Raw genomic sequence first — 17900 nt, forward strand, 5'->3', positions numbered from 1 at the left:
TTTGGCCAGGTGCAATCAAGCATCAAGCATTCCCACCTCTAAACGCGCATGTTTTTATTATCAACGTCATTTACCGCGTCATGTCCCACGCAGTAGCAGTAGATTCGTATACACTGTAGTATATATAGTCCATTCTATTTCTAGTGCATACTATGCTGCAGATACAACATTGGATCAACAGAAATAAAGAGGGTTCAGTATGCGACTCTGATCCGTATAGCACAAGTCGAACCGATCAGCTGGATAACTTGAAGAAAGAGTTTCTTCAACAGGTAACGACAGCGGGGCTTCGGGCGCTAATTCTTCTTACAGCTGAAAGGGCTTCTGCAGCCAAAAATTTAGCCTCCGGAAAATAATTCATATATCTATCAGATTCGTGTGTTGAAACGTTCGCGGGTTGTTGTTGTTGTTACTGTTTCTTGCAAGAAAGAGCGACGAACGAGCATCGAAATTTCGTGGCGAACTTGTTGGTGACAGTCAACGAGCGCCCTTGTAGTCATAACCGCTGTTGCACGGCAAACCGTTAGCGAGCGCAGTTTCGATAGGTCGCAGTAACGATGTCGAGATGTGCGATGACGTATAAGCCGTTTCAGTGAAACAAAAGATGGCCGCGATTGCCGATGAGGACCGTCGATCATCAACTCGAACCGGCCGACGTACGACGTATTTGAAAGTAATGTAGCTAACCAGAAAAATCCAACAACTACATGTCGCTAAAGCGATCTGTGTTCATCAAATAGCATGTCCTTTTTAGAAGTGCAGCTATTTCGGATTCTAAACAGAGTAATACAAATGGCCAACTCGCATTGAAGGCAAATGGAAAATCGAATGATTTTGTTTGTCGACTTTCCCCCTGTCTGTCTATTTAGCACGGCAAGTCGAACCGCCGTCGCCGCAACTACGATAGGCAGTAGTGGCTTTTACGACCTCAGTTTAGTAACGTACACCCTATCCTGGTGCATAATGAATAACTGCCGAAGGAATGCATGGAACGATGGGTGCCTGGGGCTTCGCTCGGTCGCCGTCGTTCACATGGTCATCTATTTGTTGTTATCTACTATTTGTTGATGTGATGTCTTTTCAGAAACAGATCAGTCATGCAGAACACGCTGTGCGGCATCTCAGCGTCGATGACTGCGTCACCTTCGTCAACAGCAGGAACAACAGTGACAACGACAGACACCCTCATAACATCAAGCGCAGTCACAATTATAATAGATGAAAAAAAAAGAGAAGTGAAAGTGAAGATCGCCCTCACAAGTCAAGCATCACCAGTATATATGAAGCAGCCCCCGTGATGGCTTAGTGAGTAACGAGCTTCGCTGCTAAACTTAAGTTTCAAATCCAGGCGCAGAGACATCTCAGAAGCCAGTCGTCTGGTAGAATACCTAACCCTAATAACCTAACATACGGGGCATTAAAATAATGGTTAGATTTAAGAATTAGCAGCCACGCTATGCTTAACCGTTGTAACCAAAAAGCACGTGAGATATTTCGAACGATTTGCTGCTTCCGCTGCAATTATTCCGATGTGCTCTACAGGTGTCGTATATTATAGGTACCTCCTGCCTCAACGTGAATGACGGTAACACTTCGGGTACGACTAGGGCTCAGGAGAACAGGATGTTTCTGTGTGACGTACGTAGGGAGGAGTCGTCGAGAGCAGCCTTGGCCCTCCTGAGCAAGGCTGAACGAGTAGCAAATTGCGGTACACTGGACTCCGCCCTGATTTGTATTTCGAAACGGGAAAGGAGTTCCCAAAAACTTGTCGTAGTGTAAAGCGCGGTTCTATACGTACGTATACAACGTAATTCTATGATGGCGCCATCTGTCGGAACGTATAAGTTAGCCTCGTTTGCTGCCGTTGGTATTGTCAGTTGGAAGTTTTCTTGTGCGAAATAGATGAGGTGAAGCCGAGCCGGCGGAATGAGGGGCGGTTGCGTTGATGCGACCGGCCTCGGCCGAGTGTCACAGCTACGATATGGCTCCATTATCGAGGGATACATGCGGAACATTAATCGCTTATCGAAATATGAAGTGTGATTTTGAAGCGCTTTGGAGAAAATCCAGATATATGGAGCTCGTTTCTTTAAACTAGCGAAACTTTCGATACTTAGACATATGACGGAGATATTCCATTGTTATCGGCGTATTGTTGTTGTCGGCGTTTTCCATTGTTACTTTTCTCTGGGGAACTTAAATTGACAGGGATTTGCAATGGAGAGTTGGGTTCGGGTTGAGTCAGTTTTTTCCTTCCACAAAAAGTTACTTTAGAAATAAACTGCTCTTGCCGTGCAGGGAACACAAGCGTTATTAATTAAAATACTACTCAATGTCTATATACGCATTGGAGAAACTGATACGTCTCGTGCATTTGATCCTTACTTAGTAAAAAACAAAAACAAAATCGAAGAGTAAATTTATTGAAGACGATATTTGGATGTTTTCATATATAATGGAAATGTTGTTAATTCATAACAGCAAAAAAAACATTCAAAGATAGAACAGGCGGAATTATTATACCTATTATAGTTCATAGGTTGATTTCCAGCCAAAGCAAAAAGCAGAATCGATCAACTGCATGCGACTCTGTCTCAATCAAGATTTTCGCATGTTCTCTCGAAAGGATTAATTCGCCGGAACAAGTTAATGATTATTACAAAATCGCAAGTACCTTCTGTCTGACTAACCTCAACGCATAGGCTCACGCTTTGTATGTTTCTACACAAACGCCTATTTGATCGGTAACTATAATAGAATACATTGTCATAAGCTGCCGCTATGCGCAAATTAATAGTCCTGTTATCGCCTGAAGGCAAACTGCTCAGATCGTGCCACTCAAAAAACAAGGGACACATATATAAAATATGTGTGTGTGTGTGTGTATGTGCGTGTCAAGATCGTTCAAATTCGATAAAAAAATTAATATAATTTCATAGAACTATATTATTAGGATACTTTAAAGTAGAGAGCTCTGATGATCATTCAGCATAGATTATTAAAAATAGGGATCATTAAATCACTAAATAGGGACAATGAATTTGCTCAAGGAATAAATTTGTAGAATCAGTTTCACTCAATTCTGAAACATCAAAAATACTTTATAGTTTTGACAAGTGTGTGTAAAGGACGCAATGCTTCTAAAAAATTGTATGTTGAAAGCGTGTTGAAACCAATGAAGTCAGGGCGGAAGGTGTGAGGGATCACTACACGAAGGAGTACTGGTAGACGGGAACTGCTTTTTCATTTCACAATAACTGGCTAGGTATAAAGGCAGTCGACTGTTTTGCTACAGAACTGCAAAAATAAAAAATAGGTAACAGATTCTATGAATCATTGTTGGGCAATTTTCTGCACCATGCTTTTCTGATACTATATGAGTTTGTTTAAATAGGTAAACCAAGACAATATTTTCAATCGAACAGACAAACGATGTTTTTTTTCTATCATGATCCATTAGCGAGGGAAAAACCTCCCTTCCAGATAATACTTTTGGTGTGACAATATTCTCTACCTGTATTTACAATTAACGCATTTAGTCAAATATTCTTGAACTGAGCACGTACAAAACAGTTTTCTTTCACGCGTAAGAACACCCTGTTTCCAGTATTGTACCTATAGATACTCAGGTAAGTGTTTATCTCCAGGCACATAATTTCTCCAAATTATGGTAGGAAATCGTATTTCGTCTTTTTTTTTTCCGCAGTTGCTACAATGGGGCGATCAGGACTGCGTTTATGATCGTTCACCATTATCCCTTTTCAATAGCTGAACCGTTTAGAAAGTCGTATTCGTTCCGGGTGAATACTGGAAAGATGAAATATGGTCGAACGAACTGTTTCGGCCGATTTTGTCGTACGAGCTACGATAAGAGGTATCAGCCATATACTTCTCATAATACAATCTCGCACGCTCAGACTTCTGCAGGTAACATGCAATCTGTAGCATCGGTAACTGTATATGCCTGTATTGTATGTGTACTCAATGAAATACAGGTGTGGCCTAGATGCGGATGAACGCATATGTATTGTTAGCGGTTGGCAATGTTCGACGACCCTACGATTAGACGCCTTCCAATCCGTTTTATTGCATTTCTGAACGGGTTCCGCCCCATAATATCTCTAGCTGACATTATGTTCCTTAGCCTGCCCTGTTGTTTCATTCTAAACAGGTGATAACAGCAGTCTGAAGCAACATATTGTTGTGGTGTCTGTGATCATTCATCTTCGTTTGCACTGTCTTGCTCGAGGAGAAGCTGCCCACTGTCTAGCAACGAACGGGCAAATGCCGTTATACGACTTGAACATGGCGAGGCAACAAGGGCAGTCAAGGTTAGACGCGGGCGTCTTTTCGGCCGGCTGCGGCAGGTACCGTTACTGGCTACGAGCGAAGACGCCGGTGGAACTGACAAGACACGCACGTACATTTCTTCGTATGTTTACAGATAAACGTCTGCGTGCGTGTATGCATGCAAGATGCGTATGTAAGAGTAAATGCTTACAAATTGCCCGTTTTCGCTTCTGCGAGTCCGCCCGTCGATGCAGGATGAACAACCTGTATTATTTGGAAAATAGTTACAGTAGTAACAAAACCATCATCTCAATCTGGAGAACGATAAGAGCAATAGCAATTGTTCTGCCGTCGCCATTATGGCACAACCGGGAACAGATAGTTAGTTAGCCAGCTTGAACGGTAACAAGCTGGCTGATGCGCAACATGCAGGCAGTATCTTGCCTGCCCATGCTGTACGATAAGACAGTAGAAAAGACATTTGTTGGGTAGTCACATAATGCCAAACTTCACGTATGTTACCTTTGCTCAAAAAGTAAGTGACGACGCTGTGGTGTCCAGAAAATTACAAAGTAAAATCAATGGCAGAGGCTGGAAATAGATAACGAAGTCCGTAGCTTCCTCCTGGCAGACAAAGAAACACACACATGTACGCCGATTGATCGAAATGGAACACAGATTTGTGTATGGATATAAATAGTGTTACACTATCCACATTTGTTTGCTTCGCTGTTTTTCTCGAAACTACAGGCTACTTCGAAAACACTGAGCCGGAATCGCGGGATAATCACCACTCTCTGCGGTAAGCGCTTTTTCGTTTCAGGACAATCAAGAAACAAAAAAAAAAATCAATTATGTTGCAGTGCCAATGGAAGATAATCATCATCTGGATAGGCCTGAAGTTTCTTCAAAATAAATACACGCTTACGATCAAAGTCACTGTTGTCGGTTTATTTGCAGCCTGATATTAAAAACAGCCTTAATTTATATGTAGCTATGAACGCAGTATCCACTTTTATAAAAGCACCCAGAAAAATTAATCAATAACATTCTTCTGTCGAGTATTGGCGCACGTTTACATTTATGGCCGCAGAGGTTATACCATACGAATCGTCGATGTTATCGTGCATATTAATAGCGAACTTCAACTAGACTTCTCTTACCCTTTTTCGGTTACTCTTGCATACAGAACGCGCGTCATTCTTATCACTCTAGTTGTCATAGCTCTTATCGTGCATCGCTCGACATCGGTGGCTTTTTTGAAATCCTCTCCGAACAATTTTGATTCCGTTCATAGGTTGAGCAAGCGATCCCAAAAAAACTACTTCCATGGGGCGGCAGAGGAAGTTGATTTCCAACGCAAGTGACATGTTTGGTCAATTATCTAGTTTCGAGGCACGTCTTGCACGTGTTTGTCGGGCTGATAAAGCATATGAAGTTTAAGCTTCCTCTGAAAATTACTAAAGGCTGAGTTAATCAGTTACAACTGGAGTTAACATTGGCAATGTTGGGCAAACGTGTGAGTGACAATACTGTAACCAAGATACGCCGCGACCCAATGCTTGCGGGTCAACGCCGAAGCGGGCACAGCACGTACTTCGATCAGCTCATCGAATCTATCCTAATATTCAGCAGGTGATAATTGAGAGTCATGCCCATTACCGTTTCCCTTGTCGTAACTAAGATCGCTTCGACACGCGATACAACATAGCGGATGACATGCCAAAATGTAATTCAATTTATATAAGAGAAGCTTGTACATCGATTTTATTTATAGATTATGTAGTGTACGACTGAAAATAAAAAAAAAAAAAAAAAGTAAAATTTTCGTTCCGACATTTTAGTCAAAACAATAATTTTAGTCACACTCCCAGCGTTTAGCAGTAATAAGAAAAGCAAATAGCCACGGAAGGATACAACATCCGAATTTTGTAATTATTGATGCTTGTTTTTATATAAAAGCCATAAAAAAATGTTTACTCTAGCTATATTTGACGGATGTTTTAACTTAAGTAATAACAATAATATAAGTAATGAAAACAAGTGCTTCGATACAAATAGAAATTTATGACACCTGCTTTTTAGAGAACATCATGTTATACAAACAGTTTTTTCGACATTCTATGTTGACTCTATCGGAAAACGCCTAATAAAGTCTGCCCTGTTACTGAGGGATCATCATCTGACACTTTCGTAGCCTGCCTGATCTGTGCTTCTTTGATGAGCATCGGTCTCCATAGCCGAAAATTGAAGATAAACGTCATTAAGTAACAATCACGTTAATTTCTGAACCTCTGACTCACCTGAAATCGTAGTTAATATTCACCATCATTTATTATCACTATGGTGGCGTTAATGGAACGTGGGTTGCACGACCGTAGGGTATCGGGTTCGATCCCCAGCTAATTATTTGAATTCATGAAGTCGTTATATCATTATAATCACGTTTTGAAATAATTACACTAGGGAGCATCTTCTTCAATTACGTACGGGGCGCTATTTGACAACCCTATCAACACAAAATAGTAATAACCATGTTTCATTGTCTCGCTTTATATTAATCTACGCATGACCAACCAAAATGCTTTGTGGAGAACATTTCAGCCGTCTGTTATGTAGACTACGACTGTGGCCTTGCTGTAGTCCTGATCGGCAGGATTTGCTTTCGACAGTAAACATATAACATCAGTTAATAATCCCCGTTTGGGTGGAACCCCTTTAACGCTAGCGTGTTCTTGCTTAAAACTTTCTTGTCTGATTTACATTTACATTGACGAAGAACACTAACAGATTCTTTCAATGCGCGCAACAGTCATTATAATATGTGACCTGGACTTCTGATTTCTGGTCTTTGTTAGATACAAGTGAAAGTTTTTTTTTGTCTACTATTTGTAACTCAACGCACATCTATTCAGCATATGCCTATGAACCTTTTCAGCTCTCTTGCGGCCTTGGAGTAACAATAATGACGACTCAATTAATTTTTCTATTTTTTTGGACAACTTACTAGTTACTTCATATGCTATTCTATATGACAATTATTGCTATAATTAGTGCGTGATGTTTTTAAATACTCGACAAAGAGTGCGGTATAGAGATGTTACATAGTGTTAGTGTTAGCTCATATATCTATCGTTTGGCCACAGTTGCAGAGCCGGTTCCCATGATTTGAAACTTCATTTAGTATTTTTCGATATTACTCCGCTTGTAATTATTCTCAAATGTATTCACCTAAAAAAAAAGTATAGCCCATATGGCTCCTGTCCCATATAGCCGCACTTTACCTCACAAAATCCATTTTTATGTTCCTACTTTCGATCTACTTGAGTTGACCTCGATTTGCATCAGTCAATTCGAACTTTTAACGTGGGCGAAGAACGCAACTACCAACGGCATTAGAGCGGCTCACAATGCAGCATAGCCACTGCAGCAATACCAACCGATATTTGAACGTCTAACATGGTCCCTTAATTTGGAATCATTCGTTTAAAATTTGGATACCCTTCAACATCTTTCATTTGAAGCGTTCATAATAGCTTCCTTATTATTTTTCTATTTTGTTAAAAGATTACCTCTACTATACCTAGTAATCTAACTATATTATATTAATTTAATATTTTCTTTAGACCTTTCAGAGTCAAGTCTTCACGGAGCACACTCCAGTGGACACACTTTTTAAAAAATCTAATTTTTTATTGGAGCTTATACGTCCAATGCAGTGAAACTTTACAGTTGAACATAGGTTGTCCACTAATCAGATAATATTTATTTTACAAAATACAGAACAAAAATTCCTGTGAGTGACTATAAAAGGCTTAGCTATATATTCACGGGCTATTGTCGTCCTTCTGGGGCCTTTGTCTAAGTAAATACCTTCCCGGAAAGTTACAGCATTACGAATATACTCGCCCCCAACTCCGACATAAATACACAGCGAAATATCCCAAACATTTGAGGATAATACATATTACCTTTGGTAGACCTCACTGTGTCAACTAAAAAATAGCTAAAACAGAATTTGCTAAGCTATGTGTTATCAAAAACGAACTCTAGAGCCACGAATACTCAACAAGGCTGTTTCGTGGCATGGGATTACCCTGAAACGCTATTTTTACATTTTTTTTCAGTATTTCGGTATCTTGACTCGGACAAACAGCAATTTCCTAGATTTTCTAAAGCACTAGATGCAGACTTGTTGCAGGAACAGCAGCACGCCTTCTGTGCCGCCGCACTTCGCTGGACGTCGTGCCGTGTAAAACCCTGTCTTGAATGGCGTTGAGAGAGGCTGTCCTTGCTCAAAGTCCTACCAGCGTTTCCTTGACAACGAATAACTCGCCACCGCCACGCGGTCAACATCTGGATCAACGTTAGCTTTGCCGAGCTCCGACGATAGCTACTCATCGGCAGAGCGGACGGACGAACGTGATCAATACGGTAACCGAAGTATCGATGACAGTAACAGTCTCAGTAGCAGAAAAAAGACTAAGCCATCCCAAACAAATGTTCTGTTATTCCTATACCTATCAAGCAGTACCTTTTATAGCTAGCAAGCAGAGTTTCAAAGGTTTTCTACTTCCATCTTGACGAAGCTTGTTCCTAATTCTCCGTTTACAATCAGTTACGAGTTTATCCCCGATTTTCGCTTGATCAGAAGCATTAACGAAAATTAAGAAATATTTGATCAAAGATCATCAGAGATCATTGAAGTGTATCTGAGTCCCATTTTAAACTTGTAACGCTTCACTTCTCCCTAGGTTACCAGTGCGCCATCACAGAAACAAGCTGTGCCACTCTGACCAGTTTAGCTCGCTCGCCATTGGTAAAGTGGTAAATTTTTTTTCTCTCTCTCATTGTGTTTGGTATCCTTGGGAGTCGTCTCATTCTGTTTAGTGCTACGCAGGCTGTCTACCTCTGTGGGGGACGGTACCAACGGACCGCCATCAGCAATCATCAGTCTATCAAAGGTTTGCATTGTAGTCTGCTGTTATTAGTCTGTGAGCTATATTGTAGTAGGGTCAGTGCCGCTGTTATCGACGTTGTTAATATTCGCTGGCACCAACTTACAGACAGAACTTACGCAGGTCCATTTGCATAATTTGTTTTATGGCGGCGCCAGTCGGGACCTCGGTGGCAATTGCTGTGGTCGCAACTCTAATGAGATGTTTCCCATATGGACATCGACTTGTTATTAAGTCTGTACGAGCTTGCGCCTTAAGTTCTACCAGCTTAAGGTAAGAGACTGATGTTGGAGGCCGTTAGGGGTGGACACAGTTCGTGTTACTAATTAATATTTACCGAATGATATAGAATGGTCTCTGGCAATTAATATTTAATCAAGATCTGTGTCCTAGCATCTAGAACTACATTTCACGCAGCAATCGTGAATCATAATCGTCGAATTTCCAGGAGTGACTGGGCAAACTGTATGCCATAACAGTGGAAATAGAAACAGGAGACGTAAAAAACAAAAATACCTAAGAACACTCAAGTTGGGTACCTTAATGTATATACTACTGCATATACTGTTTGGCGTTCCTTAATTAATGACAACGCATTGTAGCGTTCGAACCGTAAACATTGTTCGTTTATCTATATAATATATAATTGGTATTTAAGTATATATGCAGCGGTAAGAGAATTTCAAACGCATAAACCCGTTGGTTCATAGAAGAGGTCTGACTTATCTATTTTGTCTAATTTGGCTAAAGACCCGCATAAGGATTTTTTTATGTTACCCACTAACGTGCATTTACTTGTAACACCTTCATTCGAGACGATGACGTTTCCGTCCCGAATGAAGCGAACAGCGATACATCACTGTGCCTGTTAACTTCAAACGACTCTAACTTCGAAAGACGTGTTTGCTGTTGCTGCAAACTGGCTTTAATTCTGCTCGTGCTATGCTTTAGCTCATTCGTGTTACGTTAATCAGCTGGATAAAGGCGGTCTCGTCGCGCCTAAGTTAAGTTAGATAAGTTGTTTATGCTTCAGGTCAGCGTTTCAATGACAGGTTTGCTCTTGTGAACTCATCAGTCTTTTGTTCTGCCGCCGAACCCTTGCACCAATGATTATGTCGTTGCGATCTTGTTGGGCAGTTTAACATATCGCGGCTGTTCATTTGCGCCCGCTGTATTATAGCGATTTTTATAACGACTGACACAATTTACTTTTAACAAAACTTGCTTCATGCGTGTCGAGCAAAATAAATACCATACCGGGGCATTTTTGTCTAGACGGCTTAATCCAGTATATATCCAGTATCGCCTTTCAGAGATAAACGTGTCTGAACAAACACACGGGTAAACTGAACGTAAATCATCTCACTTTAATATTAGAATGGGAAGCACAGATTCTTGACCGTTCAGCGCTATCAGGATAACATCAACATTTAGTCGGAGCTCTGTGCAATCTCTTTCTAGGTGATTTCCACTACGATCGAGCAGAATAATACCTCAACTACAGTCAGCCATTATGTGCGAATTGACCAAGCCCAATTATGAGCTTCTCCTTTCGTCTGAAACCTTGGGTAAAGTGGTCGCTTATAAACAACTTCTTGAAGCTGGGCCTCAGCAGCCTGGAGCGTACCTCTCAAAACAGCTTGAAGGCGTGTCACTGGCTGATCTCACCACGGAGCAGTTCATCGGATTTCTTCTGAAAACGAAAGTTCCGTGCATATTCGCTGAGTCCAAACTTCGCTGTGATGGTAGCGACTGGACTCCAGAAGAAGTATCCATTTTGGGGGATATATGTGTTGCCGTTGAGGTGACAGTGTTTGATAACGGTGTGTGGAGCACTTATGATCCACAGTTTATACCGTACGACGAACCGTTCCCGGCGCATCTGCTTTTCGTTCCCGGCGCTTTACTATCGAATCCGAATTCGCCTGATCTCAAAGAAGTTCTTGATGAAGATAAAGGGCTTAGCTTTGATAAATACGCCACATTGATGTGCCGACGGTTGATGCCCGTCTTCGATTATATCAACGACACTGCCACTGAAAGAAACAAGGCTCTGGTAACACTGCCTGGTATCGGGTGCGGCCTCTTCGCCGGTGACTTCATCGAAGTTTTTCCCGGTTACCTTGAAAAGACCCTATTCAATATTCTGTCGAATAATCATAAGCGCTGGATTAACATTGACTATGTCGTGTTCGTGCCTTACAAAGGCAAGTCGACGACCTCCATTCTGGGTCATATTTCATACAGAGTTCGACCCTATTTGACCCATTTGAAACCTCAGCTGTCGATGCCGGCCATATTTCAGGAAACCCACGATAACCAACTGGACGACTTCTCCCAGTATCATCTGTACAAGCTTGTGGCATGGGATCACCTGTCCTACCCAGGAAGCGACTACTATCTAGGAAAGCGTCACACCGATAACGGAGTATCAGCTGCCGCGACAGATGTTATGTCGAAACTGCTTGGTGTTGAAGGCAGTTACGATGGCCGAGGATATTACAAACCGCCAAAAGAGTTTCTCATTTGGAATGACGTAGTAAAGGCCTACAACATCGGTCTGTATGTACATCAAAATCTTCGGGTAGCAGTAGAAACTCCGAAGAATTAATAGAACGCTCGTGTCGCCCTTTGTAAGAGAAAACGGCGCTAAGTGTTATATTATAAAGGTGCTGGGTGGCCTATTATGCATATGACAAAAGAAGTGAGTGATGTATGCACAAAAAGACCCGTTTTTTCTGCCCCTTGAGCTTTAGCTACTGCATATTTCTGTGGCCCTTAGCAACAAATATGTCAACGGATAAGCCACACGGGTACGGGTAGAAATCGGCTTCGGTGATATTATCTTCGAGTAATAATATATTTGAATCCCTGGCTAAGTTGCATCGTATTCAAGCTGTGCTTGAACAAACCTCATTGCATTCGTACCTAGCTCATTATATTGAAGTCGATAATAAGTCTGTGTATGCAATACGCTTCAATAGCGTTGTATTTAAGAATTAAACTTACTTGCCTAAGGAATGACCGGTTATACCACTCTCTTCCGATATATATATCGGAAGAGAAACGAACAAATATGCTGTGCCATACAATAATATTACAGACGTACGTAAAAGTATTCGTGTATACTTCACCACCTGAACCTCCACAAATATTTGTATATTTACTCACAGGACGTATACGTACACATGCATATACACGTTAATTCAGCGGCTTCTGCGTGCAAAACCCTGTATCTGTCTCCGTGCAGATCTCTGCGCGGATGATGCAAATATACTCACGAATGAATGATTGTATAGCATAACATGCACTGATCGTCTGTAACGGTTGCTTGTCATTGCCGGTTCTTCTTGCCCACCTCTCTCCGCTTAATATTGTTTCAGAAATCTAAACTGTAACCTAAAGACTATGGGTGAACCATATACAATACTAAGGTCCCTAAGCGACAGTAACGAGAACAGCGATGGTGTTTTTAATAGCAATACGGAATAAGAAAACGCTAGGTGCTAAATCACCAAGACGTGGCATCGTGGTCAACGAGAAATTTCAGCATCGTCTATTACAGACATATTAACTGGCCATTTTGTTTCTTGCACGAAGGAAATATCATCATTGAGAAAATGAGCACGGTGAAATCAGCACTGTCCGATGATGGTATCTATCTTGATGCACCCATTCACGTAACGTTTTTTTAACAAGCTCTTATCGAAGCTCTTTATAATACTTAAGAGTTTTCACAGATCCTCACGTCGACAGTGACGCATATAAAATAGAATAGACGCTCCCATCATTGTTACTGCTATGTCCGTATGCATTTTCTATGTTATTCTCCCAAACTCTTCCTCGCACTCGGAGTTTAGCTGTGAGACGCGCTGATTATGTACTCGATACTTTACATCTCTCTTCCAACTAAGACTCACCGAGATCGTTGCAGTTCTCGAAAAACGATTCCTCAGTGCGGATGTTATTATCTCAGCTGGTAGCACCATTCGAGCTCTGCACAGGTTGTCCAATGGCGGTTATCTAGCTTTCTCCGCGCTACTGACTCACGTTTGGCAGTTTTCTACAAGACTGGTATTGTCGCTACTGCAACTGATGTTTTCTGAACGTAAGTGCATAGATATGGGTTCAGTTTACTAGTAATTGTTATTTCTTTGACGGAAGCAAGCGAAGTCGCCGTAAACATAATCTACGTGAAGTCATACGATGAGCTGTGGAAGCACGTTCGGAAGAAAGAAGTATTATATCCAACCTAAGTGAAGGTACCAAGAGCCGCCAATGAGTACGTTGTCGCATGAAACGATTCTTAACTATTCGCAGGTACAAATTAACGCGGGAAGTTATCGGTTCATTCATCGGGAGAGCCGTCAGTAATGCCTGGGGCCATTATGTCCATCATTGGTGCCCAATTTGGAAACATCCGAATGCGAGTGAACACCGGACACAGTAAGACAACTTAAAAAGCTACGAATATGTACTAAGTTTCACCATTTGTCGCTATACGTGTGCTCGATTGACATGGATATTGTGTGAGTTATCGATTTATTTCCTTTAGATAAAAAGTCCATTTGTAGAATAATTTATTTTTAATATTTCGTTATCATTTTTATTATCATTCTACAAACGCTACGTTCAAATTTGCCTAATTTGTATACCCCATGGTAATATTGAATGCTTATCTAACCTTGTTCTTTGTGTTTATATTTCCTTGTGTGCATATTGAGCTCAGAATGTATGTCATTCTCATAAACGCTAGAGGTTAGCTAATGGCTTTAACGCAATATGCGCTTTGAGATCAGATAGGTCTGATGGGGATAGGCATAAACAAAAACGTGCGGATTTTCAAAAACGAAAAAAAATAAAAGCGAGACATTAATATGGAAAGAGGGTCCCGCGCCTGCGTGAAAAATTCGTGCGTATGTGACATAATCAGTACAGTGGCCGTATTGAAAGGGGAAAAACTAAAAGATTTTCTGTTAAAATGTATTCGTCAAATGTACAGGTAACAATATACAGGTTGTATTTTATTGGGCAAAGTTCTACATTGTTGAAGCTGGAATAAAGCGAAAGTCGGATCTTATCTAGGAAGGCACAAACGGAACAGACCTGAACCCGTTTAACTAGACAATGATGTTTACCCTAAATAGTTATTGACACGTAATCAAAGCTAAGGAACTAACAAAAACTTTTTTGCTGCAATAACAATCAATGCGCAGTAGGCTGAAATAATGCTACACTGACCCTGTAACCTTTTACAAACAGAAGGCTGCTTTCAGGGCTCACGATTAGAATTCATTGACTAGACGGGTGGTTCGCTTTGTAACTCGAAAAAAAAAAAAAAAAAGTAATAAAGAGATATGAATGATGCGTGTTATATAAATTTTGCCTTAATAGTAAACGCGGAACGATGAAAGAATTACCGCTTAGGCAAGAGAGAATATATACAGCGGTTTCAATGGGCTATAGGAACTTGAGTGCAAATCTCTACTGCTTATTTGAGCCAGAGCTTTTTTAGAATAATTATCTAATGTAATTATGTAGTGTTGAAGATTCGATGTGTGCGTTTTATTTACGACCACGATTAGATACCTTAAATTTAAACCTATGATTTTCAGATTTGCTACGATGAAAATAATTATGTGTCAAGCAACAGTATGGCCGAGTCTTAAGGCACCCTGGTACGTACTTATATAGAGTAACAGAAGTGCAGCATTTGCATTTGACAAAGAAATGCTCCACTTCTGTCCACTAGGTCACAACTTTGGTTAATTGCGTCCGATAATAGTAGTAATAATAATTATTATAAGTCATTTATATTTTTTCTATGTTTCCAACCTTCGGGCAGTATCACCAAACGAGTGGGCCAACTCAAGCGAGTTCTCATAACCCGGTTTTCCAACTTGCCCATAGCCGTCCTTAGGTCTCTTTGAATCAACCAAGTATAAGCTTTCGCCTATTACGCCAAACGGAAAAACAGGTACAGCCACTAGGAAGAGTGGCCTGTCTAGTTTGTAGATGTTGAACCAGTTCTGTTGAACTGTAGAACAGTGGTTGGCTATAGAGAACCTTAACGATCTTAGTCGTGAACGGCACAACCCCTATGTGGCTAACGCACGTCTCTTTCAATGCGTTGCCGTGATAGCCCTGGACATGCGGCCATCAGTAATTTAATTTTCAGTGTCAGTAAACGGTTATCATACCGTTTCATAGGCCTATTCGAGCATATACCCCCAAGTAAATCCAACAAGACCCACCTGACCTAGATTTTGTAGTGGGGTTAAGGCTTTAATGTTATACTGAAACGGTGATTCTTTCACACAGTAGAAATAACCAAAAGGCTTAAAAAGAGATAAAATAATGCTTTTAGCACGATTTATCACTGTTGCCAGTTTACTCAATCTGCGATTGAGCAGAGAGGACCATAAAAAATTACTATCGCTCAGTAATAAGTACAACCTTTACGAAATGTTGGCCGATCCATTGGTGTCGACTGAATTTTAGGCTGGCATAAAAGATGCCACCTGGTTAAATGTTCTCAATACGACGATTATCGACTTGCTGACTAACATATTTATCATCAGCTTTCAAATCGGAATAGTGGCAAATTTGGGAGGCCGTTGTATCGATTCTTTTTTTACATAATAAAAGAGGCTCAGTATTTTCGACCATATCCTTTAATATCATTATTGCGTATATGTTCTCATATGAAAAGTATGTTAGTAGTCAAGAGAAGATCTCAGTAAAACTTTGAAAGAATAAAAGCGAAAACTAGTAGTTAGTAAGCAAACGATGGGTCGTCACTCATGAAAGATTAACGGCAGTGTCCATAATGAAATGTGTAGTTTCCCTCCATTTTAAAAGTGATGTAATAGTCCTAGCGCACTGAAAATGGTAATCGTCTTTTAATAAATGCCCACTGTTCAAAGCAAATTGTGGAAATTGCCTGAGTGGCCAAACCCGCTCTCCAGGAACAAGAAAATGCGGTGAAAGGAATATATGAATAGAACAGTTTTTGGTGGTCAATAATAGGTCATATTCTATACACCCAAGACATTAGTATATGTTCAGTAATAGTGTTGAGTAGGTGAGATGTATCTACGGCAGCTTAAACCTGCGATATCTAGGTCTATGAGATCATGGGGCCCTAAAGAGGGCAACAGTGGGCAAGCATATCCTATTATAGATATGCTTCGAGAAGCTCTAGATAGAGATATTACATATGGGAATGCGAATGGTAGTTAGATGGCTGTCCAAAAGTTACCAGAATACTAGGACAAGTTTGTGAGTACCTTTAAGACAATTAACAAAGAACTAGTCTAAGAGATATTAAATTCGTTGTAAGAGTCTCATATGTGCAATTGTCGCCATATTATTTGGCATAGATGTGCATATATACAATGTTGGCCTGAGTATAAGTTCTGAAGCAGATCAAAATACCGGCAACTGGTTAACTAACAGAACACGAGTGTCCTATCGTCATGACAAACTCTGCGTCACCTTAGTAATATGCCACGACGAATAGCATAGATAAGTGAAACATTGAGGTAAGTTCGGCGAAACTATTTATAATTACAATATACGAACGCAAAGCATGTTTCACCCTACGAAAGCTAAAGCCATTAGGAGACATTATTTCCGCTTACGGCGTATTATTATCCGTGGCGCCAATTTTAGGAACTCGATTAATGAAGAAAAAATATCAAGTTGCAGCTAGGCCTGGTACGTCGTAGTGTGACGCATTAGCGCCATTTCATATTTGCTAATTACGTATCATGATTCCCTATTATTCGATGTTGTCTGGCAGCGTATTAGCGTAAATATATGCATGGTGTTTTTTACGGTCTCCCTCCATCCGAACCTGCCCATAGGCCACCCATAATCCTAGCGCAGAGATGTCGCTTCGCCGTTCACAAACTCCATCAGAGACTTCACTATAAATAGAAAACTTGTGAAAAAGAGATCTGACAATTGGCCGACCGGTTCTTTCTTTGGTGGCATGTGACAACATCCAATATCTCGCGCTCACTTTTGTTATCTCTATCCTGTGCGCAGAGCATGTTTCGACACACGTCCTTCTCATGGGAGTCGTTGCTCGTTTCTATGTTAATATTAATTCGCTAAAAACAAAAGTTAGCACCAAGAGCCGCAAAGTCTTCAGCCAACGTAAGCGGAGAGGCTACAGACACAGCTGTTACTTTCCACCCAGTGCTACCCATTCGGTCAAAAGAAGTCCTTCTGTTTAGCGAAGGATTTAGACGATAGCAAATAAGGCATAGGCTACGGACTTACCAGTACCGACTACATTGCACGGACTCCCTAGAACCGCTCAGAGGGCCGCTGAGACGATAACAATACCAACAAATGGTGAAAAATACCGCAGAGATCATTCATAGCAAAGTTTTCTAAGCAAGCTTATCGAGGAATTGATTCTTATATCATCCAACATAAGACTGAACCTTGTTGTACGTCCCTCTTCTTATTTCTGAGTGTCTAATAGTAAAATTGATCCAAACTAGGACCCACTTTTGAGGCATGTTTTTTTGGCTTTTTTTGGGGGGGGGGGGGTTGAATCGGTTTTTGAATAATTATGTCTCATTTACATACATCGGGGCGCTAGTAGAAAATCCCAGCGACGTCACTGGCGGATAGTTT

At 40.8% G+C, this 17900-nt stretch overlaps 1 protein-coding gene and 1 long non-coding RNA gene across 3 annotated transcripts; both read left to right on the forward strand.

The window, feature by feature from the left end:
- The first annotated feature begins 438 nt into the window (after positions 1-438).
- Positions 439-2355, forward strand: LOC111258642 (uncharacterized). Its single transcript, XR_002679113.2, has 3 exons — positions 439-673; positions 1085-1305; positions 1559-2355. It is a non-coding gene; the product is annotated as an uncharacterized LOC111258642 (long non-coding RNA).
- A 5620-nt stretch (positions 2356-7975) lies between these two features.
- On the forward strand, positions 7976-11974 carry LOC111258670 (uncharacterized). 2 transcript variants are annotated; one of them, XM_022830130.2, is made up of 3 exons: positions 8561-8724; positions 9045-9254; positions 10710-11974. In XM_022830130.2, the coding sequence occupies exon 3, from the start codon at positions 10762-10764 to the stop codon at positions 11857-11859; it is 1098 nt and encodes a 365-aa protein (XP_022685865.1). In that variant the 5' UTR covers positions 8561-8724; positions 9045-9254; positions 10710-10761; the 3' UTR covers positions 11860-11974. The 2 variants fall into 2 exon arrangements, with proteins under 2 accessions (XP_086823675.1, XP_022685865.1); XM_086967549.1 differs by having other exon boundaries at positions 7976-9254.
- Positions 11975-17900: the final 5926 nt, after the last annotated feature.

The sequence above is a fragment of the Varroa jacobsoni genome, unplaced genomic scaffold (genome assembly GCF_002532875.2).
Source record: "Varroa jacobsoni isolate VJ856 unplaced genomic scaffold, vjacob_1.0 scaffold_253, whole genome shotgun sequence".
Taxonomy (NCBI): domain Eukaryota; kingdom Metazoa; phylum Arthropoda; class Arachnida; order Mesostigmata; family Varroidae; genus Varroa; species Varroa jacobsoni.